Here is a 26,796-nt window from a genome sequence, read left to right as displayed (position 1 = left end):
CGAGTGTAAACTAAGGAAGTGTTGTAATTGAGTTCATCGGGCGACTGCCTTCTTTCAAATTTTTTCGATGGATCATGACTCTTAGAGTATGAAAAAATGGGTCTCCCGTTTTTGTTTGTCCGTCAGTGTCGATTTCTTTTAGACAGATGGACAAAGAGAAAAAAGAGAATAAAATACTAATATACGGGCTCGGGATAGACACATCAAACGCCAGGGATCGAATGAATGCACCCACTGCCCCACGTTCGGGTAAAAACGGTTAGGAAACTTGGTGAGAAAACATGTTTAGGAGAACTGAGTACTACAGAAAGTAAAGAAAGTGCGACGAAATTCCGGATGGGAGGGACGGACGGTCCAGTGACGGTCCGGAATCTCGCCGATAACGTATGGGGTGGCGGCGTACTTGGGTGCCAAGCTTTGGGTCGACTAGTGTCGCTGATGTCAGAAACACGTCTGGTCGACCAAGCTTATGCGGCTACCTTCACGCCGCCGGGGGTGGCGCCTTCGGTCAGGAGCGGCGGTAGCTCGGGCGCCAGCTCCCTCTCCGGGGGAGGGAGCGCCGGGGTGCTCTAAAGCCGGAGACACGGAATTCAGGTGATGAGCCGCCGCGAAAACCCGAGAATAAATAAAATAAAACGGCAAGAGATATTTTACAATAAAATAGGGTTTATTCCCTGCCACCAGCTACACGGTCTAAGATAATAAAACTTACGGCTAAATAACTTAACTAACTAAACAACGGTTTTACAACAAAAAGAGAATTAAACGTCCGGCACGGTCGTTCCTCCTGGGCGGCGACTTCCTTCAGGCCGGGCTCCTCCGGGCTCTGGGGGCGACGACCTTGAACCTGGAAATCGCGCGAAGACGGCACGGCGACCCGGGAGGGGAGCGCGGTGACGGTAACGACGCCTGCACGACGGTGTCGACTTTCGACGGTGACAAAAAAAACGCGGTGACGGTGACACGGTTTCTCACTCGGGGGCGGCGATTCCAAAACCGGTAAAAAAACAGGCAGGCGACCCGAAAAGTACTTACGGTGGGTCGGAGGGTCGAACTGCTCACTTTGTCACACTTCTCAAAAACTTCACCAGGACAGCCACAGCACCTCCTGCACTCTTTTGAGTTTCAGGCAAGAATCCTCTTCTTCCGCCGTGGCGGCGCGGCGATCGCCAATTTACCCCCGGCTTTCGCGGTACGCGGCACGATTTCCGGCCCGCGAAAATTCGCTTCGTTACAAAAGGACAATACAAAATAAATACCAACTGAAAAACAACATAAGTGATTGAAATTGAATCAACCATGATTTTGGTAAGCCAGAAAAAGATTCAAGATCTAATAAGACAGAAGGTTTAGAAAGAGAGAAAAAACGGAAGAGCCATGACAATCGTTTTCAGCCATGTAATGATAGAAGACGAGGAATGGAGATGGAATAAAAAATAGAACATCTAGAAACAACAAAAAACTGTTCCAAAATAACGTAGTTGAAAAATTGAAGAGAAATAGGAAGCCAAAGGCAATGAGGTAGGTGGAGAGACGATAGAACCTACAAGTGGAGACAGTGAGATTGTAGATGAGATATTACAAGCAGGCGTGGAATGAGACTAAAGAAATTATTGTCAGAGCTGATTGAAAATATATAATTTTAGCTTAACTGCAAAATACTTATTACCTTACAAAAAATTAAACATGTTTTTGAGTATCGTGTTATTCAAAAAATACTAAGTATATTAAGAATATAAAGGCAAAATAAACCCCACCCACCCACCCCATCCCAATTGTGATGATTTTTTTTTTATTCTTAGAAACCTTAAATACGTTTAAAACGGTAAATGTTTGTAGGGAAATGTGGATTTGGCACTTAGGCTCCACCCCGAGGACTGGCAACGAATAAAAACGTCATTACTAAATATTTAGATTAGGTCAGGTATGGGTAGGACGTAATCTTTGGCTTTGATTTTTTTGAAATACACATAGTATTCTTTGAACAACACGATACCCAAAATCATATCTTACATGATAATTTCTTGTAGAGAAATAAGGATTTTGCAATTAAGCTCCGCCCTCTTGGCTCACGACGAATAAAAAAAATCATCAGAAATGAGACAGGGTGGGTGGGCGGGGTTTATAAATTGCCTTTCTTTTTCTTAATATGCATAGCCATCTTTTCACAACAAGAAACATAAAACATGGTTAAAATGGTACATTTTTGGAAGGAAATATAGATTTTGCAATTATGGGGCGGAGCCTAATTGCCAAATCGATCTTTCCTAATACAAATTTTCCATTTTAAGCATGTGTTTCATGTTGTAAAAATATGTCTGCACATATTAAAACATAAAGGCAAAATGTAAGCCCGCCCACCCACCCTATCTCGAGTGTGATGATTTTTTTATTCGCCGTAAACCAAGGGGGCGGAGCTTAACTGCAAAATACTTATTTCTTTACAAGAAATTAAAAATATGTTTTTGTGTATCGTGTTGATCAAAGAATACCAGCTATATCGAGGAAAAAAGGCAAAATATAAACCCAGCCCACCCACCCCACGTCAATTGTGATGATTTTTTTATTCTTAGAAACTGAAAACGCGTTTAAAACGGGAAATGTTTGTAGGGAAATGTGGATTTTGCATTTAGGCTCCGCCCCAAGATCTGGCAACGAATGAAAACGTGATTACTACATATTTAGATCAGGTCAGGTATAGGTAGGGATTAATCTTTGGCTTTAATTTTTTCTTGATATACATAGTATTCTTTGAACAACACGATACTCAAAAACATCTCTTACATGGTAATTTTTTGTAGAGAAAGAAGGATTTTCCAATTAAGTCCCACCCTCCTGGCTCACGACGAATAAAAAAAATCATCAGAATTGAGACAGGGTGGGTGGGCGGGGCTTATATTTTGCCTTTTTTTTTTCTTCATATACATAACCATTTTTTCACAACAAGAAACTTAAAACATGCTTAAAATGATACATTTTTGTAAGAAAATATGGATTTCGCAATTACGGGGCAAAATCGATATTTCTTTATAAAAATTTTCCATTTTAAACATGTGTTTCATGTTATGAAAAGAAGTCTACACATATTAAAAAAAAAGCCAAAATATAAGCCCGCCCACCCGCCCTATCGAAATTGTGATGAATTTTTTTAACTCGTTGTGAACCAAGGGGGCGGAGTTTAACTGCAAAATACTTATTTCCTTACAAAAAATAAAAAATATGTTTTTGAATATCGTGTTATTTAAAGAATACTAGGTATATTAAGAACAAAAAAAAAATAAAATAAACCCCACCCACCCACCCCATCTTAATTGTGATGATTTTTTTTATTATGAGAAACTTAAAACACGTTTAAAACGGTAAATATTTGTAGGGAAATGTGGATTTTACATTTAGGCGCCGCCCCTAAGTCTGGCAACGAATGAAAACTTTATAAATACATATTTAGGTCAGGTCAGGTATGGGTAGGGCTTAATCTTTGGCTTTAATTTTTCTTAATATACATACATAGTATTCTTTGAACCACACGATACCCAAAAACATGTCTTACATAGTAATTTCTTGTAGAGCAATAAGGATTTTGCAGTTAAGCTCCGCCCTCTTGGCTAACACCGAATAAAAAAAATCATCAGAATTGGGATAGGGCGGTTGGATGGGGCTTATGTTTTGCCTTTTTTTTCTCAATGTACATGGCAATTTTTTCACAACAAGACACTTAAAACATGGTTAAAATGGTAATTTTTTGTAAGGAAATATGGATTTCGCGATTATGGGGCAAAATCGATATTCCTTTATATGTACTAATTTTCCATTTTAAACATGTGTTTTATGTTGTAAAAAGAAGTCTACACATATTAAAACAAAAAGACGAAAAGTAAGCCCACCCACCCGCCCTATCTTAATTGTGACGATTTTTTTATTCGTTGTGCACCAAGGGGGCGGAACTTAACTGCAAACTACTTATTTCCTTGCAAAAAATAAAAAATATGTTTTTGAGTATCGTGCTTTTTAAAGAATACTAGGTATATTAAGAATAACAAGGCAAAATAAACCCCGCCTACCAACCCCATGTTAATTGTGATGATTTTTTTTATTCTGAGAAACTTAAATACGTTTAAAACGGTGAATGTTTGTAGGGAAATATGGATTTTACATTTAGGCTCCGCCCCTAAGTCTGGCAACGAATTAAAACTTCATAACTAGATATTTAGGTCAGGTCAGGTATGGGCAGGGCTTAATCTTTGGTTTTAATTTTTTCTTTGTATATTTACATAGTATTCTTTGAACAACACGATACCCAAAAACATCTCTTACATGGTAATTTCTTGTAGAGCAATAAGGATTTTGCAGTTAAGCTCCGCCCTCTTGGCTCACACGAATAAAAAAAATTCGTCAGAATTGGGATAGGGTGGGTGGGTGGGGCTTATATTTTGCTTTTTTTTTTGTTAACATACATTGCCATTTTTTCACAACAAGAAACTTAAAACATGGTTAAAATGGTGAATTTTTGTAACGAAATATGGATTTCGCAATTATGGGGCAAAATTGATATTTCTTTATACAAATTTTCCATTTTAAACATGTGTTTCATGTTGTAAAAAGAAGTCTACACATATTAAAACAAAAAGAAGAAAAATAAACAGAATTTCAAGTAAACAGAGAACTCTGACGAAGCTATCCGTTATCCGTGCTTGGTAATCTAGTACTGGAAGTAGTTATAAGAAGCAGCAGTGTAAAAATGGACGGTACCATTTTCAACAATGGACATCAAGTATTAGCGTTTGAAGGTGACTGGACAATAATGGCAAAATCAAAAAGGAACTGCCATGAATTATACAGTAAATAGAAAAGGAAGCTGGAAAACTTGATCTAGAAATTAACCAAAACAAGACGATTGTATATAATAATGGGAAGGAGGAGACAAAGGAAACCAACCACGAGTAATATCCTAAGCAGAAAAAGAATATACATTTGAAAGAGTCAAAAAATGTATGTAGCAAGAGATAGCAATAGAGGAAGATGAAAAGGAAGACTTGAAAATGAAGAACAAGTTAGCTAATGGAACTCAAAAATATGTTAACCTATCCATATTAATGAGGCCAAAGTATCTATCAATCTTGATAGTGAGAATATACTAGATAATAATTTGATCTGTAGTAACTTATAAAAATACTTGGAGGTATATATGGTGGGACCTAAATAGTTCGTGCACCTAGAGAGAATGATTTGAGAAAGAATGCCAAAAGTGATTCTTTACAGAAGACGAAGAAAGGCCAAGAAAAAGAATCGTTTTTCAGTAGGATGGGACTAAAATGTATGCCAGTTTGTTGTTAAATAATTAAAGAGTAATCAGAATGTAGTAAATGGATAATGTGTCACATAGGTTTAGAAATCTTACTTTATTGGTGTCTTAAACTATAAAAAAAATTGTACAATTATGTAATAAAAGTTTATATATGTAGTTTATACAGATTATTAGTACAGCGAATATAGTTCAATTTTTTCAGCAATAATAGCAATGGAAAATTTTTCCAAGGCACTTAAATTCTATTTTTGCCCTATCATAAAGTTAAGATAAAGCAATAGGAAAGTACCCAAATCACGATAGATGTTATTTAGTAATATTTACAAAACAAGCGTAGATTTTCTTTCTTTGAAAAAATAACCAAAAATGAAATATTTACTTTTGGCAATTTTATTAATTTACACGATATATGCAATTCCATATGTGTTAGCCATTTTTGACGGACAGGAAGTTATAACACCTTATCGGTGGCCATTTATGGCAGCCGTTTACGTCCAAACAGAAACTACAAGATTTTTTTGCGGTGGTGCTCTTTGGGGACGCGAGTGGATAATAACCGCTGGTCAGTGTGTCTACGGGTAAATAAATCATCTCTTAAAACTTTAATTTACACTTTTTCTTCTAAATTCTCGGTCGACGACGTAAATAACTGTTTTTGTATTTTAGGGCAACCTCTTTTACAATTCAACTTGGCTCCATTACTTTGGAGGATGAAGATGAAAACCGTCTAACCCTGACTTCTACTGAATATGTGGTACATCCTGATTTTAACCCACAAACTTTGGAAAATGATCTTGGGTTCATTAAACTTAACGATAGTTTTGCTCTTACCCGTAAGTGGTTGAGAAAAATCTGAGTGTTTAATTTACATTTTGTCAATAGCAACCATCAGACCCATAGCCTGGCTACCTACGACTCCCCTTGACAACGAAACCATCGTGACTGTGTATGGATGGGGTCAAACGACCGATGGTACTAATAAATTAAATTTAACATTAGTTAATTTGTATAATAATGAAACAACTTTTAAGATGGACCTCAGCCCATTAATAATCTTATGTGGAATACAATGACAGCTTTAAATAATGAAGATTGTAGACTCATATATGGAAACCAGTTAACTGATAATATGGTCTGCGCAGCTGGTAACTATAATGAAACTAGAATTTGCAGTGTAAGTACCGTCATGTATTTAGAATAAATGATGTGGTTAATTGGTTACACAGGGTGACAGTGGTGGTCCTCTAGTTCAGTACTACGGGAAAGATTTATCAGTAGTTGTCGGCATAGCAAGTTTTGTCAGCGGAAATGGTTGTGAAAGTACTGATCCTTCTGGATTTACAAGAACGTTTCCTTATAACGACTGGATAAAGAATTTGACTGATCACATTTAAGTCATTTGTGAACAAAATTAAGAAAAAATATATCTAGGAAACATAAATGTCAATATATTTTATTTACTTCCTGATTACGTATGGAAAGAAACCTGTTTTACTTTTGTTTTTTAGATTTCACAATATTGTTACTAGGTGGATTATTATCGAATCAAGTTGACTTTAAATGATAACGAATAAATAAGGCTTAACTATATGGCAACAATTATAAAATAATTTACCAAATAATATTCTTTTCACTATTTATTAGTTGCACCTGTTAAAATCAGTGATACATTTTCTTTAGATCTTTTACCACGGGGCCGAAGCACTTTTTCATTTTTATAATGCTTTTCTCTGCGTTTTTCTTATTATTTTTTCTATCGCCTATAGAAAATGTAAATTAATTTTCTTAGACTTGGTTGTAGATTAATACCGGCTCTGCTTTCTTCAGGATGCTTCAGATACATTTAGAAACATCAATTCCAGAATCATAGGAGGGTATCCAGCACATATTAGTCAATTTCCGTTTGTCGCCGCCATCAATGTGGAAGCACCTGGTATGACATGGTTCTGGGGAGGAACTCTTTATAACGACGAATGGATCATAACAGCTGGACAATGTGTTAATCAGTAAGGTATCGTACGTTTGTTACTTTCATATCATTAACAATTCCAGGGCTACTCACTTCATAATTCGTTTGGGGTCAGCTACTTTAAATGATCCTGACGAAAATCGGATAACTTTGTCGGCGTCTACATATTTTCTGCATCCGGATTTTAATCCAGACACTCTGGACAACGACATTGGCATGATAAAACTGCACTTGCCTATAACTTTCACAGGTATTAATTTAAAAAATAAAATTAATTCTTAGTCTTGTGGTAATTTTTTTGTGTTTTGAATAGATTACGTCAAACCAGTTACTTATCTAGCGATGAACGACCTTTTGCCGAATACGCAAGTACGAGCTTTGGGTTGGGGCCAAACAAATGATGGTAAAAAAAATAAACTAAAAGTAGTGTATTTTTTTGTATTTATTTTATCACAGAGGATGCTGGTCTTTCTAATGAACTTCAAGGTGCCACAGTAATTACTTTAACTAACGACGAATGTAAAATAACTTATGGAAGTCAGGTTAAAGATAATATGGTTTGCATTGATGGAAATTACAATGAAGGAGCTTGTCACGTAAAATTAATTAACTAATTGTATGATTTAAGTACTCAAGATTTAAATGTTTCAGGGTGATACTGGTGGTCCTTTGGTTTTAATGCATCCACGGGGTTATGCAGAATTTGTAGGAATATCAAGTTTTATTAGTGCTAATGGGTGTGAAAGTCCGGATCCTTCTGGATACACAAGAGTTTATTCCCATTTAGACTGGATTAAAGGTGTTATAACTGATAATAGTATATAATTAACAAAACTATAAAATGTTCTTGTAAAAATGTAAGAAATTTTAGTAAATTTTTTCATTAGATATCTTTTTTTGCTGTAAACTATACAATTTTATATCTACAAAGTGCTTTTCTCGGTTCTTTTACATTTCGTTGCACACTGCATCCCAATTTGATTTAATTCGTTGCTGCTTCATGGAGACTATTATCTTCCATATTCATAACTTGCAAAGCCTGTTTGTACAGTAATACAATAATAGGGTCATGGAAGCGTGCCGCCTGTCATTTATGTGTTTTATTAAATGGCCAAGGATGCACGACAATGCATTTCATCTTTTTCTTCGCCTTCCTTTTCTCTTTTTTCATACTGATCTTCTATAAAATATCATTTTTGACATTCTTTCTCTATTCATCTTTTTATGTCAATCTCTCTAATTTAGCGAACGTAATTATGATTGGTTTCTTGTATATAGTTTATATTCCTTCTTGTTTCTTCTTCTTCTCCATTCATCCCCAGATTTATTCCTCTATACATAGTGTCTTAATATTTTTCTTTTTATCCTATCTAAAATTACTTCCTCCGATTTCTTCAGCATCTAAGTCTCACTTGCATAAGTTACACTAAGTCTAATGATTGTCTAGTATATTGTTACGGGTGATTAAAATCGGCGTGGGTTAAACTCGATTAAGCAAACAATAATTCCGACTCGACAGGAATGGATTTGACTAGACTCTACTTCTCCGATTGTCTGAGCTTCACTTGTTGTCTGAGACTGACTTGTTCCCGAAGGTAGCCTCTATTTAAACCCATAGTTCCGGGATCGAGGTCTTACTGGAACACCCATCGCGACTTCCGCTTCCAGGCTTTTCTTTAGCGAACGCCGCCTGATGAATCATCCATCATCGACGTACGTACTAAAATCCATTGGCGCCGTACCGGGGCGGTGTATGGGTTTATTTCGTAACAATATTCTAACTTTTGTTTTTCTTGATAGGTATTGTGACATCAGTAGTAGGGATATACTACCATATTTTTTACTTTCCGATGCTAATCTGTTCTTCATTCCCAAGTTTGCCTTTCTATTTTTATCTAATAATACTCCTAGGTATATGTATATTTTATTTTTCCGAATTCATAATTTTTTTCTGTTCGTAGTTGGTTTTCTTCGCCCCGTTTTGTGTTACCCATTCTCTTTCGTCTTCTTTTGGTTCATTTCTTGACCAAATCTTCTAGTTTTCTTTACTAGATTAAAAAGCATTGTACATACATCCTTTGCTTACTTGAAATTCTTCGAATGAAAGATTTTTGCAGATTATGTGGTTTATAGCATTTGTGCCGGTATTTCTTTTACTGAAAAAATCTAAATTATCACTGATCTGTTGGTTTTAAAACCTGCTTGGTACTCTTTCAGCGATTTTTCAACATCGTTTTTAAGTTTATTCCTTAGACATTTTGTTAGCCTTGATAGGACGTATCGACCATGGCAATTCCGGGATAATTTTCACTTAGTAATTTTTCTTCTTTTTGGTATATCGGCGTTCTCAGCGCTTGGGATCAGCTCTGGTAACTCTTTAGCACTTATCGTTAACAATGTTACCTAGAAATTGTTAATTTTCTACAAAAACCTTGAGCATTAAATACATTTAATGTGGATATTCTTTTATGAACAGCATCACTTGATATTTGCTGAGCATTTTTATTTCGTTTCAGAAAAGGTACTAATTTTTTGATTTACTTTTCTTCCATTCATGAAGTAATGAATCCTCTAAAGTACTCCAACCATCCTTGCGTGATTTTTATCTTGTTTTCGTTAAGTTGTTTTCACTTTGCCCCACATATATTTTTCACTTCTATTTTTATTTCTATATACTTCGGGTTCATTTTTTTTTCAGTATTGTTCGTTAGTATTTGATTTATTCTTATAATTTCTGCCTTTTGTATGCAGTCTTCGTCAAACCACTCTACACTATACTGTTCGTTTATCCTTTATGTAATAATAATCACTCGTAATTCTCAAGAAATTTTAGTTTGATACCGGACACCTCTCTACTGCAGTCAGTACGAAGTTATCGATATATAGTCAGTAGTTACATATTTAAAAAGATTTAATTTAAATCTTGATCCAGAACTTGTCTCTATGGAAAAATATTTCCAAAGTTACCATTAGCTCAACAAGCAGTTGTTATATACAAGTAGGGATACCCATTTTTACAAATGGGTATCAACATTCTATTTCTACATTTTCAGTAATTGTGTTGTAGCTTCCCAAAAGTGTAAATTCACATTAATACATTTGAAAGCTATAGTTTCTTCTTCTTCTCCTCCTTCTTCTTCTTAATTTTTTCTTCCTCCTTCTCTTCTTCTTACTCCTTTGGCCCTTTCGGAAATAGGACCTCCTCTTGTAGGTGCTTTTAGAGCAGTTGTTTAGGTTTTAGTCTTGACAGGGATGCTAAACCTGCGCAGTATGCACGTTCTTCGAATATCTCTTTATTTGGTCTTTTCATGTCTTTTGTCAGTTTTTACTTTCCAAGCGTAAGCGAAGGAAGTATTGTAGATCTTTCATGACCCCTAGAGTACTAGGAAATAGGTCTCCCGTTTCCATCTGTTCGTCTGTCTGCGATCTGTCCGAGTTTTGATTAGACAGATAATATCCGAAACTACTGGACCGATTGTTCTTAAATTTTGTGTGTGTCTTAACAGTATCGTGTAAATGGTAACACGTTAACCAAAATTTCTCTAGTCATCTCCAGCAACAATGTGATGAAGTCCGCTCATTATATTGCTTAATTAACATTACTAATTTTCTATGAAATAATACACTCCTATACTTGTGGTTTACGAATATATCTTGATTTTGCTTATTGCTCCATTTTCGCAAAAATTTGGGAATACTTTTATTATTTTATTTATTTTATTAACTGCTGTACGTGTCTTTGCAAAAATGTTGATGACTTCAGAATGGTTGTCATAAAAAATAAAATTCGTAAATTCAATTTTTTTAATTTTTCGAAAGCGCTGGGTTTGTTACAAGATTGAGCTTTATTATAATAATTAATTGTTTGTTTCCAGTTGTTTTCCACGTATTTGAATGTGTGCCTGGTCTTCTTTTTTCTACTACATGAAAAAACATTGTTGGCTAGTCATTGTTTGTTGTGCACATTCTTCTCCTGCTTTCCCATAGGTCCTCCTTTTTGACTTATTTAACCAAAATATGTTCATTATTATTCTTAGGCATTTGTTTTTGAATATTTTATGGTGACCGAATTTAAATCAAAATTTTCGCGCTGAAATTAATTAACAGCGGCGCGAAATCACATTTGAATAATTTGAATTTGAAGGAGAAAAAAAATCATCAAATCAAAAAATCGTTAAACATAGGCAACCAGGTGCACGGTAACGCTTGCTGGGTAGTTGGACAGTTAGTAGCGCTTGGGATTAGTTCTGCATGTTTAGTTAGAGGGCAGCTAGGTAGAGACAGAGGGCGGCATCGGGGAGCGACAGTCTGAATGTGTTTTTGTGAATGTAAACACGTGGTAAGTAGCTAGATTTAAATTAGCTGGTTTGGTAGTTAATAAAAAGGGAGGAAGCCTTTGTTTAACAACAATCAATCGTAACCGACGACGCCCAGTTTCCTCAACCCGCGCGCCGAATTCTTGCGGCCTTTTAATCCAAAAAGTGTGGACTTTCGTTCAACGCGAAACACGTGCTGTGAATTTGTTTTATTGTTTGTAAATTCACCGATCAAGTTAGTTTTTCTTAATCGTCAACTAGTGCTAATTCAATTTAACAACCAAGATTATTTCAATAAACCACTTACTAGGAGATTTCATCAAATTCATTTAGTCAGGATAATAATTCTTTGTTTAACGAACTAAGAATAAGTTTCTGGATGCATATACGTAAGTGTTACATTAAAACACTTCTCAATTCTTCACACAAGATTGCTAATAGTTCATTTACGGCAGCTAAATTAACAAAATTCATACTGCAAACTGGCGGGAGTTTAAAATAATATCTTCCCTTAGGCAGTTATCATCGTTATTATGATTACATCACCGGGGCATGCCCTCACAGCGCTAAAGATTGATTACTTTATCGAGGCATGTCCTCGCAACGATATAGATTGATTACATCACTGGAACATGTCCTCACAACGCTACAGATTAATTACTTCATCGAGGCATGTCCTCGCAACGCTAGAGATTGATAACATCAACGAGGCATATTCTTCGCAACGCTAAAATCCTACATTATCGAGGTATTCCCTTGCAACAATAAAATTGCATCACCGAGACGCTTTTTACTCGCAACGATAATTGAGTATTTTTGTGTTTGTGGATTATGTGTTTTGTTGGGGTAACCAGTTCGCGGTATTCTAAACTCTCAAAGTAAATTGTTTTTTTGAACTAACCAATCACTTGGATTATGACATAATTTGGCATAATGTAAACTCTTTGTTTGAATCGTTGGTAATATGTGTCAAGTATTAATCTCATGCAATTTTTCACCTCGTACAATATTTCTCAATCTCACAGTGTTAACCTCAGTAAATTTTCTTTGTTGTATAATTTTAATTGAACGTAAATTTCCATGATTTGCAGTTTTAACCTCACATAATATTTTTATCTGTACAAGTTTATTTCGCACTAGATCTTCTGTTTCATAAATCTTTGCTAAGTTTTGTTTTGTAAATATTTTGTTGATGAATGTTTCCACCATTTCAATTATTTGATGTCCAATTTTTATCTCACATAGGAATTATTTGTTGTTTAAAATTTCACAAGATTGTATGGCGAATTTAAATTTTATTTATTACTCTTTGAAACTTTAACACTCGTTCAATTGTTGTTAATATAAAGAATTGAACATTTAGCCGTAAATAAAGTATTATTATTATTATTATTATTATTAAATAACACAGAAAGCGTGGCAGAAGCGAAGTGCGGTTCCTAGTCGACCTGGCGAGATCTTATCGCGTAACCTGCACAAAGGGTACAGATTTGGATAGATTCAGGGGCGGTTGCGATGTTGTAGTGCTGTCGACTTCTGTCCTTAGTCGAGACCTAACTGCGGATCTGCGATCGTAACGGCCTAGTTTCGGACGGCATGTTCGTCCTAGAGATGTGTAATGTGCTATGCGGGTAGGCTTGCAATAGATAGAATCACCGTCGTGGGGGGAGAACAGCCTCGACCGGTAGCCCCAAACTCCGCTTGTGCTAGAACGCCCCAGGGGTACTTTTGTTGTGCTTCTGTTAACTGCCGTAACTTTAAAATTTGACGCCACACGCTAGTAATAACTTGTGTATTTGCATCCAGTTATTTTAATTCAGATTTTGCGTTGTTTTTATTAAATTTGTGATATCCAAATATTTGCATTGATTCCAAACAGATGTATAGGATTTTGTGTTTGTTCGTTTTTCATATGTGTATGTCTGTCAATTCGCGAGTGTCTTTTCTTTCATAATTTTTAAGGTGTTTCATTTGAATTGTAATATGCCTGTGAATATACGATAGGGAGTTTTGGAACTGAGGAGTGAATGCGAGATGGCAAATCCGTGTCGCCTTCGCTCACAGAGTCTTTCCTCCTGAGAGGGGTGCCATTTTAGCGCCTCCCAAAAAATGTGTCTATTATTTCTTGCGCTCTCTACTCGCCCGCAGTGTATGCTCACTTATATGAAAGAACGTCTTCCCGCCACTTAAAAAAAAACACACAACGTAGGTTTCCATTTTGTTAGACGATCACAGCCAAGGCCAAATTTTGAATTTTTCGCAGGCCTTTCAGACTTATTTTAAGGTCAATTTAAGGCGGGAAGGTTGGGTTATCACTAGAGAGCGGATTTCTGTCGGGCTAGACAAGGCCAAACTCGGTACGGCTCGTACGGGATGGGAATTCATTGCAGTTACGGGTTGCACTTCGTTTATTTGAGATTAGAATAACGCTGCTTCCTTGCAATCTGCTGTTAATTCTCATTCTCATTTACTTAGCCGTTTGATTAATAAATTGTTAATTGTATTTATGGAATAAGTGACGATTAAATTCAGTGATTACTGATTATTGTCTATTACCCGCCACTGAGTCCCGGCGATCCAGCGCGTCCCCACCTATAATTGTGACGTAGCCCGACAGAAATCCGCTGTCTAGTTATCACAGCTTGTATTCCTTTGGCGTGTGCTTTGTTTTACCTCCACCTCAACTTTCGGCTCCGCACATCAAAACGCTTTCTAATTTATTTTGACTTAAATATCTTGAGGTTTGTTTCTACTGTAATATTTTCTGCTGACCATATTTTGTTTAAAGGATTAAATGTTTTTCTTGATATCTCCATTTTCTGTTCGCGTTTCTCTCAGATCCTCCCCTGTCCCCCGTATTTCATCTATTTTCATCTATCTGGGTAACAATTTCTTCTTTAATGATTGATAGCGTTTGTTTCTTATATTTATGTGTAAACTTATTATTTTCGCTGCTTTCTTGGTTAGACGAATATCATCGATAAATTCTAGATTTTCTAAATTTGTAAAAACGCTCCAGTTTTTCCCTGTTTTATCGTCCGTAGTTTTTCTAATCACCCGTCTACCACAAGAAGAAATAACACTGGTGACATTACACATACTTGTTTGAGTCCTATTTCTATCTTCCTACGTTGTGATAGACGGCCTGAACAAGTTGACAAACACTAATGTTAAGCTATCGTATTGCTCGTAATTTTCGATTTCTTTTCTAGTTCTATTTTATCATTTTGACACTAATGTGACCCCAATTCCCTATTTATATTAATACTGGAGCTAATCCGTCAGAGTACACACAAATATTCAAACAAAATTCATACGTAGATTTTAGTAATAAAAACGTCTTTTTATAGAAATATACTCTTTATTCATGTTTTTTGTATTTTGTTACATCTTATCGAATGCCTGTAACATTAGAGATCCATTCCTTGTTGGGGAACACTCGTGTGTATCCAGAAGGATCAGTGCTTTCACAACCATTGGTGCTCACGAAGCTGGCAATAGCAACAATAAGAGTATGACCTCCTCCTACATTCTGTATCAAAGGACTGCCATTGTCACCCTGAAATTCAACAACATTAAACCAGTCACACCACAACGTCAAGCAAAACTCACCCTGCATATTCCCTCGTTATAGTTGCCACTAACGCACACCATATCATCTGTAATTACCGATCCATACACAAGTTTGCACTCTTCGTTGGTCAAAGTGGCTACTTGTACGTACTGGAGGTCGTTGTGAACGCCAGCAACCTCTGCACAAACACATTTGTAGTTTAATATACACGAAAAAAAAATTATTTACCATCGTTAATTTGGCCCCATCCAAGAGCTGTTACAGGAGCTGAGCCCGGCAGATCCGTTATTGGGAAGAAGCTGGTGGGTTTAATATAATCTGCAAAAAGTTACGTTGAAGGTAAATTTAACTCTGAAAAGATGAGTCCCACCGTCCAATATTATGGCCATCCTAAACATGATGAGACCCAAATTATAATCAAGAGTCTCTGGATCGAACAATGGATGGAACACTAGGTTATCTGAAGCCACGACAAGCCTGTTGGGATCGATGCCGCTCAATTGAGTTGATCCGAGTTGAACTCTTGTCATAGTAGCGCTAAAATTTCCGAGATGTAAAAAATAGTGTTGTAGTAATTTATGGTTTGATCTACCCTTGGATACAGTTAGCTGCAGTAAGGACCCAAAGGTTGCTGAGAAGAACCCCTCCACAGAAAGTAGTACTATCTGGTTTTGTTATATAGATGGCTGCAGCATAGGGGAATTGACCAGCTCTGGCATCGCTGCCACCAACTATACGAGGAGCTAAAATTTAAATAAATGTTAAGTTTTGTGAAAATTTAAAATCACTTAAAGTAAATATACCAATGTGTTTTTGGGTGGAGGGCTGGCTAACTGCCAACAGCAGGCCTACCGAGACTACAGCTGATATCTTCATCTTGTAGTAATGCAACTGTAAAGTCTAAGCAGTTGTTCTTATATACACACTTTTATTTTGATTTATCTTATCGTTTCATTCAAACTTTTTTACCATAAATATTTTATTTAAGGGTACTCAGAGGATTAAGAATATTGCCACAGTTCTCTTAAAAATGATAATGATAATAAGTAGGATTGGATTGTTTTCCTGTACATTTCTACTGTGTAATAAAAAGGCGAAAATCAATTGAGTGTCACGTGTAATCTTAAGAATACGTCTAAATCCGTCAATTGGTTCCACTTGCAGCTGAATAGAAGATGGTCATGGGCGGTCTTAAAAAACAGCTGATTTTTACGATAACCACAATGTCTATTACTTTATTAAGTACTTTTATTGTGATAGATTTGTCATGTGTTTCCTACTTAAGCCAGGTTATGATCAATTCGTGGAAATACTCATAGCTTTCTTAAGATCTGAGATCCAAGTTCAAGCCCTAGCCAATCTAGTTTGTTTAATTTTTTCCTATAAAATTATGCGGTGTCCTTTCAAATAAATCTGGGTGGAGTAAAAAGAAGTTCAGTATTTGTGGAATTTCCATGTCATACGCAATGATAGTTTCTTTGTTTTGTTTTGGGTATTTTATGTCATTGGGAAAAAAATATCAATTAATTTAATTATTTTAATTAGAACTTAAAAAAGGCTTTCCAAGTTGTAACTAAGTGTGACATTTGAATATCGATTTATTAAATGAAATAAAAATGCACTTGGGTTTTTGTGTTGACTTGAAAGATTACCGCTTTCTCTTAAGTGCTTTGTTTTGATAGATTAAGTTAGATAATAATTATTTCTTAGAAGTGCGAAGTATTTGTTGAATTGTTTACATTTTAGATAAAAGTATATAGTGTACTCGTTCATGGATATCTTAACAGAAACATAGATATTAGTATCTCCAGAGCATCTATGCAAATAGAGAACAGTCCAATTACAACATAAACGTAATGATGTTAAAGTATCATGTCCACGTTATATATACATTATATTACTTATTTTTTTATTGTGTTATAAATTATTAAACGATAGTTATTTTGGTGTTATAAAACGTTGTTTCTATTACAACAGTTTTTCTTTTCACTAAAACTTTTATCTACATCTTTGATGCCTTCAAGGTTTTTACATTATCTGCAACTACCTGATATTTGACCCATGATATTTTCGCAAAGATCTTTTTCTCTTTTTTCTGCTTCTTGCAATCTCTCTTGTCTATCGTTTTCGACAGTTCCATCAATACGTGCAGTATTTGTATGTAATATCTTTTGCTTTTATCTTTTATCACTTTCTATTGTATATTAATTTAAACGATCTCTTTTGCTCAACTTCTGCTTTTCTTCGGTTTCATCACTCTCTTTTTGTACTAAAATATATTTTAATTTTATATGTATTTTATACTCTTCCTTAAAATATATCGAGACTTTTTTCAGTAATGTGCTTTCCATCTTTTTAGTACTTTAGTAGGTACCCTTTTTCGTTTGTCTGTCGTCTGTCGTCTGTCGTTTGACTGTCTGTCTGTCTGTCTGAGCTCTGTTACATGCTATAAGTACTTGACCAAATAGACTCAAACTTAAAGTAATTCTTATATTATTCCCTTATGTGTTTAGATACATTCAGTTTTGTTTTCATCTACTTTCATTCATAGTTACGTCTTGTATTACGTTCTTTTTAATTATTGTTTACTGAATAATCTTTGGACTTCTTAAATTTTCGATTCTTTCTCTGCCGTTCACTGTTATTTACGATTTCTGTTAATGTCTTCTTTTATTTCTTCATTCGTAACCACAAAGTGGTTAATCCATGTAACTATACTATTATTTCTGTCAATTTCTTTTTCTTTTTGTTTATGTATTCCTATAACGCTTTCTTACCCTTTCGGACATTCGAATTTGTTAGCACATGATACATTAGTACTTCTTCCGTGTTCTCCTTCCTTTTCCTAGTTCTTCCCTCAGTTGGTTTCTGGTTTTTTCTTCAGTTTCTCCATTTTTTTGGCAATTTTTTAGAAGCAAATTTTTCAATTTTGGCCAATTTTGGAAATTTAAGTAAAGATATTTTCTTATGAATTTCTTCCAAAAGTAGTTTCGACCTCATTTTTCCTACAATTTTTTGTCCACTAAAATATTTCAATTTTTTACATTTAAGAAAATATGTATGTGTTTTCAAACCGAATATTTATAAATCCTGTACCGAAAGCATAAATACGCTATGTTTTGAAACCAACAGGATGAAATCTAATTCCATAATTTTTCGAGAATTTTTTAACAACTTTTCCAAAGCAAAAATTTTTCAATATTCCCCTCATGTAAATTTTGACCAGAAAATTTCGGAGAATTTTTGACAATTTTGAAAAACTAAGTAAAGACATTCCCTTACAAATTTCGACCTCCAGAAGTTAGTTTAGCCCTCATCTCTTCGATACCTCCTACAATTTTTGCAGAATCGTCCACGACATATTGCAATTTTTTGGATTAAAAAACATATATTTTCAAACCGAATATTTTTAAATCCTGCACCGAGAGCGTAAACACCCTATGCTTTGAATTTAGCAGAATGAAATTCATATCCCATAATTTTTTGGAAATTTTTTGACAACTTTTCCAACACCAATTTTTTTTAACATTTCGCCCAGAAAATTTCGGGCAATTTTCGATAATTTTCGAAATTTAACCAAAAACATTTTCTTATAAATTTCGACCTCCAGAAGTTAGTTTCGCCCACATTTCTGCGATAGCTCCTACAATTTTTCCAGAATCGTCCATGGCATATTGCAATTTTTTGGATTTTATATTTTTTCAAACCGAAGACTTTGTTTTGAATCCAGCAGGATGAAATCTACATCCCATAATTTTTGGGGAATTTTTTAACAACTTTTGCAGTACCAAAATTTATCAGTATTTTGCCCTATGAAATTTTAGGCCAGAAAATTTTGACCCATTTTCGACAATTTTCGAAATTTAATTAAAAACTTTCCTTATAAATTTTGACCTCCAGAAGTTAGTTTGGTCTTTATTTCTTCGATAGCTCTTACAATTTTTCCAGAATTATATTATAAAATATTGCAATTTTTTGGATTTAAAAAACATAGTTTCAAATCGAATATTTGGAAATCCTGCTACGTTGTTTTAAAATCAGCAGGATGAGGTCCATATCCCATCGGAATCCCTCAACTGTCTTTCTTTAAGAATCTGAAACCTTCTAGGGGCCCCCAACTGTTTTATTTTTTATAATATGAAACCTTCTCAGGGGTCCTAATTGAATCTAAATACTTTAAGGACTCAAATATTAAAAAGATTTTTAAAATTCTCTTCCGAATCGAAAATCCCAAAAACCTAAAAATCGTAAAAACTGAAGAATGCTCCTTTAATTTTTATAAATCCTACAAGTATTAGGGGTCTTGAGCACCCTAATTATTATCTTATACGTCTCAGAGATTCTAAAGATTACAGAGATTCCAAGAATTTCAAAGATTTCAAGACTCTTGGGGTCTATTAATTTTAGAAAATCTGGAAATATTTAGAAAGTGTGAAAAATCTGGAAGACCTAAGAATCTTGAAAACTGACGAAAATATTGAATTCTGGCATATCAGAAGACCGATATTTTTATAGCATTTAGAAAATCTGGAGCTTCTGGAAATTCTAAATATTTTACTGAATTTCAGTTTAAAATTTTCTCTAAATTTCAAAGATTTCGAGGATTTCAAGAGCGCCAAAACTTTAAGGAGTCTAATAATACTAAATTGATATCTGTACTCTTGTTAAAATATTAATGACGTTATCAAAAAAAAAAAAATGTACGGAAAAACTAACTATAAAGATTAAAAAAAAAGAATGGAAAAAAATCATAACAATTAAGCTTGAGATGGATATGGGTGGGGCTTAATTTTTGATTGATTTTTACTTCCCGAGCGTAAGCAAAGGAAGTATTGTAATCGAGTCCGTCGGCCGACTCTCTACTTTTACGTTTTCTCAATCTTTCATGACCCCTAGAAGACGAAGAAATAGGTCTCCCATTTCCGTCTGTCTGTCCGTCTGTCCGTCTGTCCGTCTGTCCGTCTGTCCGTCCGTCCGTTCGTCTGTCCGTCCGTCCGTCTGTCCGTCTGCCGTCCCGGATTTTTATTAGACAGATAATCTCCGAAAGTACTCGACCGATTGTTGTGAAATTTTGTACTTATATTAAGAATATCATGTAGATGGTAAAACGCTAACCAAAATTTGTCTAATCATCCCCACCACTAATGCGATGACGTCACTTCAAAATTGTACATAGTAAATGGGTTTTCAATTGTATAAAATAACATAGTCCTACACATGTAGTTTACAACTCTGAATCGACTTTTCACCCGAAACGTCCAGATTTTTGGAAAAAAAATCAAAATTATAAAACAACATTTTGAAATTTAATTTTTAATCTGCTAACCAGAATGCTTTGAAATGTTGCAGATGTTTTAAGGCTATAAAGAGCATCATAAATCTTTAGTCAAAAAATATTTGCTTATCCCCTCCAAAAACTTGATGACGTCAGCTCAAAAGTTTGTGGAATAAATCATATCTAAAATGTACAAAATATGATGAGTCTGTACTTGTGATCTATTGGATTTGCATATACAGGGTGACTCAAAAAAATTAATGAATGCGTAAATTTATTTTACTGATTTACTCAGAAACTACACAACCGAATGCTTTGAAATCTTGCAGATGTTTTAAGGTTATAAAGAGCATAATAAATGTTTAGTCAAAATATATTTGCTTATCCCCTCCAAAAACTTGATGTCGTCAGCTCGAAAGTTTGCCGAATAAATCATATCTAAAATGTACAAAATATGATGAGTCTGTACTTGTCATTTATCACTCCATTCATATTTTTTGGATTTGCATATACAGAGTGACTCAAAAAAATTAATGAATGCGTAAATATATTTTATTGATTTAATCAGGAACTACAAAACGGAATGCTCTGACATCTTGCAGATGTTTTAAGGTTATAAAGAGCATAATAAATGTTTAGTCAAAATATATTTGCTTATCCCCCCCAAGAACTTGATGACGTCAGCTCGAAAATTTGCCGAATAAATCATATCTAAAATGTACAAAATATGATCAGTCTGTACTTGTGATCTATCACTCCATTCATATTTTTTGGATTTGCATATACAGGGTGATTCAAGAAAATAAATGAAAGCGTAATTTTATTTTACTGATTTACTCAGGAACTACAAAACCGAATGCTTCGAAATCTTGAAGATATTTTAAAATTATCATAAGCATGGTAAATTTTTGATCAAAATGTATTTGGTCGTCCCCCCTAAAAAATTTATGACGTCACCACAAAATTTTGCTGAATAAATCCTATCTAAAATGTACAAAATATGGTGAGTCTCTTCTTGTGATTTATCATTCCATTCAAATTTTTTCGATTTGCATATACAGGGTGACTCAAAAAAATTAATGAAGGCGTGAATTTATTTTATAGATTTAATCAGGAATTACAAAACCGAATGCTTTGAAATCTTGGGAATATTTTAAAGTTATTATAAGCATGGTAAACTTTTGTTCAAAATGTATTTGTTCATCCCTCCTAAAAAAATTGATGACGTCACCCTTAAATTTTGCTGAATAAATCCTATCTAAAATGCAAAAAATATGATGAGTTTGTACTCGTGATTTATCATTCCATTCATATTTTTTAGATTTTCTTAAGAGGTGGTTCAAAAAAAATGAATGAAGTCAATTTATTTTATTGATTAAATTAAAGGCAACACTTATTATTAGTATTACACCCCAACCAACCCAATTTGGTAGACACAAAATTTGTTAAAGGAAAAACTCGGTTGAAACATAAGGGTAGCACGCTTATTTACATCGACTTTAACATTACAGTCCTGCATTTGTTTTATGCGCTCACTTGATTCCGCGAATGTGAAATAGACATGTTTATAATCAACCAATTGTGAATTTCACCGTCAAGAATTAAAATAAAACCCAATGTTTTATATAATAAGCGGAAGTCGAAGCAATAAAACCGATGGTCGTTTTGTTTACAGTTTCTCTGTTTGACTCTCACGTATGCTGTTACGCTTGTCATCTTAAATTAAGAATGTTTATACATAAACGATTTTCAGTTGCCGTATACGTGAGTAAATTGTTTCGTTATTTTATTGATTATAAAAAATCAATATTCAAAACGACCGAATTCATTTTCCCGAAAATTTCGGAATACAATAATTTTATTCTTAGTATTACACTACATCTATCCCAACTGATATACGTGTCCTTGCAAAAATGTTGATGACGTCATCGCAATTTTTTTTAAATTCCCACTACAAAAATGTAATGAGAAAAAAACACAATAGCCATGCAGTCGTCAAGTTTCCGACAGCGAGGGAAGTACTGTCTAAACTCTTTAGACCAATTTTTTTCTTTATGTACATGGTATTCTTTGAACAACACGATCTCGAAAACATGTTTTTGTTACTTTTAGAGAACTAAGGCTTCTGCAATTAAGCTCCGCCCCCTTCACTCACGACGAATAAAAAAAATCGTCACAATTGACATAGGGCGGGTGGGCGGGGCTTACATTTTGCCTTTTTTTTCTTAACATATATAGCCATTTTTTTCACAACAACAAACTTAAAACATGGTTAAAATGGTACATTTTTGCAAGGAAATATGGATTTTGCAATTATGGGGCGGAGCCTAATTGCAAAATCTATATTTCGTTAAACAAATTTTCCATTTTATACATGTTTTAAGTTTCGTGTTGTGAAGGAATAGTACACATATTAAAACAAAAAGGCAAAATGTACTTCTCCCTGAGAATTTTGCACAGAAAATTTCCGCCAAGTTTCTAAAATTTTCGAAATATAGCTAAAGATATTTCCTTAATAATTTCAACCTCCCAGAAGTTAGTTTCGTCCTCATTTCTTCAATACCTCTTACAATTTTTCCAGAATTGTCCAATGAAATTTGTCAGTTTTTGGATTTAGAAAAATGTATATTTTTAAACCGAATATTTTTAAAATCTGCACCGAGAGCATAAACTCTCTGTTTTGAAATCAGCAGGATGAAATCCGTATACTTAATTTTTTTAACAACTTTTCCAAACCAAAATTTTTCAATATTCTTCCCACCAAGAATTTCAAAAAGAACTAGCTAATCAAAAAAACTGGTCGAAGGTTATTTCGATAGGATTTCCCTCGACCTTAAAGTACAATCCAGCTTTTTAAAAAATTATGAAATTTGATTTTGAGAAATTGTATTAAAATTTGTGATAACACTGATAACCTTTATACATTAAAAGAAATTAATAATAAAGTACCAGTGTAACAAACTATAAGACACTCTATATATTTTTGGACACCCTATAAATGTGTATTGACACAACATCCGATTTTTTAATACATTTTTTAGAGATTCCTATAGAGCTTGTTTTTCTGAGTTCATTAATGTATCTGTACTTTAATCACCCATACTGTGCCACTGTGTTTGATTCGAACACTCCCATGCAACAATGGAAAGAGCGCGATCTTTGGGTTACAAGTCCGAAGTCGCATACTTAAGCAATGAGGTTATACCGTGTGGTAGCTCCGATTATACTTAAAAACTTGTAGGCGTATTCAAAAACGACAAGTATGGGGGTATATTATTTTATAAAATTTAAATCCTACTTATTACGTAAAATTCTGAGAGAACACATTGTTAGTGGAGGTGATTAGGCACTTTTGGTTCGCGTTTTACCATCTCCACAATAATTACAACATACATATATTTGATAACAATCGATCCGTTAGATTCGAAGATAACACGTTTGACACAGACGACATATCGACAAACAGACAGACAGACAGAAACGAAGAGCGAAAGAGCAATAAAAAACACGATCAAAATGGTGAGGTGTATTCCACAAGGATCGGTCCTTGGCCCGTTACTCCTTCTACTTTATGTAACCGATCTACTTCATGTCCTGTGTACCATTTCTTCATTTTCTGATGACAGTAAAGATAATGGAAACACAGAAAGACCTTATGTGAATATTTAATATTTTTATAAACACAATTAATGCTTCACATAGTATTCACAACATTCTCAATCCAGTCATGATAAAAGAACGTTCTAGTATAGCCCGAAGGATCTGTACTTTCGCACCCATTTTGACTTATGAAGCTCGCAATACCAACGTGTTCTTCACCACCACTCGCGGCATGTTGAACCAAAGGGCCTCCAGTGTCTCCCTGCAAATCAAAATAACGGTTTCTTGTATTATAATTGTAATTAACGCTATACTAACTAGACAAAATCCTTGATTATAATTTCCATCCACACACAACATGCTGTCTTTAATCTGTTGTCCAAAAATTGCTGTACACTCAACATTGCTTATACTTGCGAGATAAACATACTGAAGGTGTTCAACTAGATTAGGATCGGCTAAAAATAAATGTTGAAACCGTGTGTAAAAATCGGTTTGAATTAAAATTTACAGTCGCTTCTTTGGCCCCAACCTATTGCAATTCCGGGTGCACTTGTATCAAAATTGTTAGAAGCAAAAGGTACAGGTTGAATATAATCTAAAAAATATATATTAAAGTGATAAGTGTGATTCTTCACTTGTCCAATTTAACCTGTAAATGTTATAGGCAAACGAAATTTGATAAGACCAATATCGTTCTCTAATGTGTTGGGATTATAATCAGGATGAACCACATATATATCTGTAGACAGTAGAAGTCGATTTGGATCCGCTTCTCTTAATTTAACTGAACCTAACTGTACGATGAATTCTATAGAACTGAAAAATTGGTGTCCAGTAGTGAATATTATATTAAAAAAAAATGTTTCTTACTTTGCAACGCAGTGTCCAGCTGTAAGAACCCACTGATCATTGATTAGAGCTCCTCCACAAAAGTATGTTCCATCTGCTGTAGTTTGATAAATGGCTGCAGAGTATGGAAATCGGGAAGCAGGAGCTCCAATACCGCCGATTATTCTGGTGGTAGGCCCGATTTTGGTAGAATTATTTAGATTATTGGTGCCATTAGCGTAAACAAGTAACACAATGAAGTTGAAAATAAAGCCCAATGTTTGCATTTTTGTTATTTGACGAAAATATCAAAACTAACACGGGAGGTAGTTCGAACGGGAAAAATTTTATCTTATCGTTGAATTTGGACGTTTATTTATGGTAAGTAAAGAATGCCTTGTCGGATAAACATTTTTTTGGAGTGAGTGGGTTGGGATTATAAATTTGAGTAGGGAACGTGGAGAAAATATTGGAATTTTCAAAAATTATTATTATATGTGTTAATATTTTTGTCGTCAATTGTTATTAAAAATTGTGAAAATTTATATGGTGATATACACCAAAAATCCCACCAAAATTAGTGAACACAAAGTTAGAACTCGCGAAAAATTCAAATTTGGACTTGTACTGTGATCGACAACTAAAAAAGACCCTAGATTGTGAGACTATTGAGAACTTATTTCCCATATGCAAAAATCTTCACCAGCTTTTAAAAATGAAATCAAATGTTGCAAATTGCAACAAATATTTGAATATCACAAATTTAAACAGGCAAACAAAAAAGAGAAATCTGAATCGAAGTAATTGGAAATAAACAATTTAAATGCCATAAAAGAAATATTCTAAATCTCGAGTGAGAAATTTATGAAGTGTGAATAATATAATAGGTAAAATATTCAGAACATTTAGATACATAGAAAACCTTAATGTGAACTGTGAATTGAAAAAACAGTATGTCAAAAATTACACGTGTTCATGGGATAGTCAAAGTTTTATATCTGTCCGATTAGAAAATCATTAATAAACTGATTTTGTATTAATTACACTCGTTTATACAAGGGGACCGACATTTTATAAAAATTGAAACTGCATGTTTCATAAGATAAAAAAATTAAAACAGAAAATATCACTCAACATACAAGAAAAGCTACATCTAACGTAGGAGTAAATATTTAAAAAAATACAGAAACATAATTTTTTCTTTATATTATTTTTTCAGATATCATGGGTTCCAAAAACCTTATTATTACTTAATAGATCTTTAGTAAACTCACTGCAGCTTAAATCAAAACTTACCGTAGTTATGAGTTTTGTCACATTTCCATAAATCTATCGAAATAAGAAAAAAAAAAATTCTAGATGAGCATTTGTAGCAGGTAACCATAAAGTGCCAAGTTGCCGTTGATAGTAACTTTGATGTTCAACTTTTACCGTATTTAAGGGGGTTGTAGAAGAAAAGTGGAGGATTTAACTTGATTACTACAAAAATTTACGATTTTAGACATGTTTCAAGTTTCTTGTTGTCGAAATAAGTCTACACATATTAAAAAAAAGGTAAAATTTAGCCCCACCCACCCACCCTTTTTTCAATTGTGATGATTTGTTGTTGTTTGGAGTTTAATTGCAACATCATTATTATTTCTCTAGAAGAAATTACCATGTAAGACATGTTTTTGAATATCGTGTTATTCAAAGAAGAAAAAAATAAAGCCACCCATATCTGCCCTGATCTAAATAGTAGTGAAGTTTTCATTCGTTGGCAGACCTAATGGCGGAGCCTAACTTCAAAACCCATATTTCCTTACAAACATTTTCCATTTTAAAGGCATTTTGAGTTTCTAAGAAAAAAAAATCGTCACAATTGAGAGGGGGTGGGCGGGTGGGGTGCATATTTTGCCTTGGTTTCTTAATATATATATATATATA

At 34.3% G+C, this 26,796-nt stretch overlaps 4 protein-coding genes across 4 annotated transcripts; 2 read left to right on the top strand and 2 right to left on the bottom strand.

Annotated features, from left to right (window-relative positions):
* The first annotated feature begins 5,603 nt into the window (after positions 1-5,603).
* On the top strand, positions 5,604-6,746 carry LOC135130462 (brachyurin-like). Its single transcript, XM_064057845.1, has 5 exons — positions 5,604-5,883; positions 5,972-6,138; positions 6,188-6,277; positions 6,337-6,479; positions 6,532-6,746. Exons 1-5 carry the CDS (start codon positions 5,672-5,674, stop codon positions 6,697-6,699), a joined length of 780 nt encoding a protein of 259 aa, XP_063913915.1. The 5' UTR covers positions 5,604-5,671; the 3' UTR covers positions 6,700-6,746.
* Positions 6,747-6,940: 194 nt separating this feature from the next.
* On the top strand, positions 6,941-8,162 carry LOC135130361 (brachyurin-like). The gene is made up of 6 exons (XM_064057730.1): positions 6,941-7,076; positions 7,133-7,311; positions 7,358-7,524; positions 7,588-7,677; positions 7,731-7,870; positions 7,926-8,162. Exons 1-6 carry the CDS (start codon positions 7,026-7,028, stop codon positions 8,097-8,099), a joined length of 801 nt encoding a protein of 266 aa, XP_063913800.1. The 5' UTR covers positions 6,941-7,025; the 3' UTR covers positions 8,100-8,162.
* A 6,769-nt stretch (positions 8,163-14,931) lies between these two features.
* LOC135130161 (brachyurin-like) lies at positions 14,932-16,079 on the bottom strand. Its single transcript, XM_064057504.1, has 6 exons — positions 15,968-16,079; positions 15,757-15,907; positions 15,535-15,701; positions 15,393-15,482; positions 15,203-15,342; positions 14,932-15,149 (listed from the first exon to the last, which is right to left on the bottom strand). The coding sequence occupies exons 1-6, from the start codon at positions 16,038-16,040 to the stop codon at positions 14,982-14,984; spliced, it is 789 nt and encodes a 262-aa protein (XP_063913574.1). The 5' UTR covers positions 16,041-16,079; the 3' UTR covers positions 14,932-14,981.
* An 8,054-nt stretch (positions 16,080-24,133) lies between these two features.
* On the bottom strand, positions 24,134-25,157 carry LOC135129881 (brachyurin-like). The gene is made up of 5 exons (XM_064057151.1): positions 24,913-25,157; positions 24,692-24,858; positions 24,551-24,637; positions 24,358-24,497; positions 24,134-24,301 (listed from the first exon to the last, which is right to left on the bottom strand). Exons 1-5 carry the CDS (start codon positions 25,155-25,157, stop codon positions 24,134-24,136), a joined length of 807 nt encoding a protein of 268 aa, XP_063913221.1.
* Positions 25,158-26,796: the final 1,639 nt, after the last annotated feature.

Source organism: Zophobas morio, unplaced genomic scaffold (genome assembly GCF_036711695.1).
Source record: "Zophobas morio isolate AGI-343-1 ecotype UQ-CSIRO unplaced genomic scaffold, CSIRO_AGI_Zmor_V1 ptg000017l, whole genome shotgun sequence".
NCBI classification, from domain to species: domain Eukaryota; kingdom Metazoa; phylum Arthropoda; class Insecta; order Coleoptera; family Tenebrionidae; genus Zophobas; species Zophobas morio.
The sequence above is the reverse complement of the archived record's forward strand: the minus strand, read 5'-3'. Positions and strand labels throughout refer to the sequence as shown.

What these genes read in the sequence shown, in the direction of transcription:
- LOC135130462 (XM_064057845.1), top strand. Translation starts at nt 5,672, where the DNA reads ATGAAATATTTACTTTTGGCAATTTTATTAATTTACACGATATATGCA. An exon ending in CGATAGTTTTGCTCTTACCC is followed by an intron (nt 6,139 to 6,187) that starts GTAAGTGGTTGA and finishes TTTTGTCAATAG; the next exon opens with CAACCATCAGACCCATAGCC. An exon ending in ATGAAACTAGAATTTGCAGT is followed by an intron (nt 6,480 to 6,531) that starts GTAAGTACCGTC and finishes TTGGTTACACAG; the next exon opens with GGTGACAGTGGTGGTCCTCT.
- LOC135130361 (XM_064057730.1), top strand. Translation starts at nt 7,026, where the DNA reads ATGCTTTTCTCTGCGTTTTTCTTATTATTTTTTCTATCGCCTATAGAA. An exon ending in TTCTATCGCCTATAGAAAAT is followed by an intron (nt 7,077 to 7,132) that starts GTAAATTAATTT and finishes TGCTTTCTTCAG; the next exon opens with GATGCTTCAGATACATTTAG. An exon ending in CTTGCCTATAACTTTCACAG is followed by an intron (nt 7,525 to 7,587) that starts GTATTAATTTAA and finishes TGTTTTGAATAG; the next exon opens with ATTACGTCAAACCAGTTACT.
- LOC135130161 (XM_064057504.1), bottom strand. Translation starts at nt 16,040, where the DNA reads ATGAAGATATCAGCTGTAGTCTCGGTAGGCCTGCTGTTGGCAGTTAGC. An exon ending in ATGGGGCCAAATTAACGATG is followed by an intron (nt 15,343 to 15,392) that starts GTAAATAATTTT and finishes GTGTTTGTGCAG; the next exon opens with AGGTTGCTGGCGTTCACAAC. An exon ending in ATAACGAGGGAATATGCAGG is followed by an intron (nt 15,150 to 15,202) that starts GTGAGTTTTGCT and finishes GTTGAATTTCAG; the next exon opens with GGTGACAATGGCAGTCCTTT.
- LOC135129881 (XM_064057151.1), bottom strand. Translation starts at nt 25,157, where the DNA reads ATGCAAACATTGGGCTTTATTTTCAACTTCATTGTGTTACTTGTTTAC. An exon ending in GCTGGACACTGCGTTGCAAA is followed by an intron (nt 24,859 to 24,912) that starts GTAAGAAACATT and finishes CCAATTTTTCAG; the next exon opens with TTCTATAGAATTCATCGTAC. An exon ending in ATAATCAAGGATTTTGTCTA is followed by an intron (nt 24,302 to 24,357) that starts GTTAGTATAGCG and finishes TTTGATTTGCAG; the next exon opens with GGAGACACTGGAGGCCCTTT.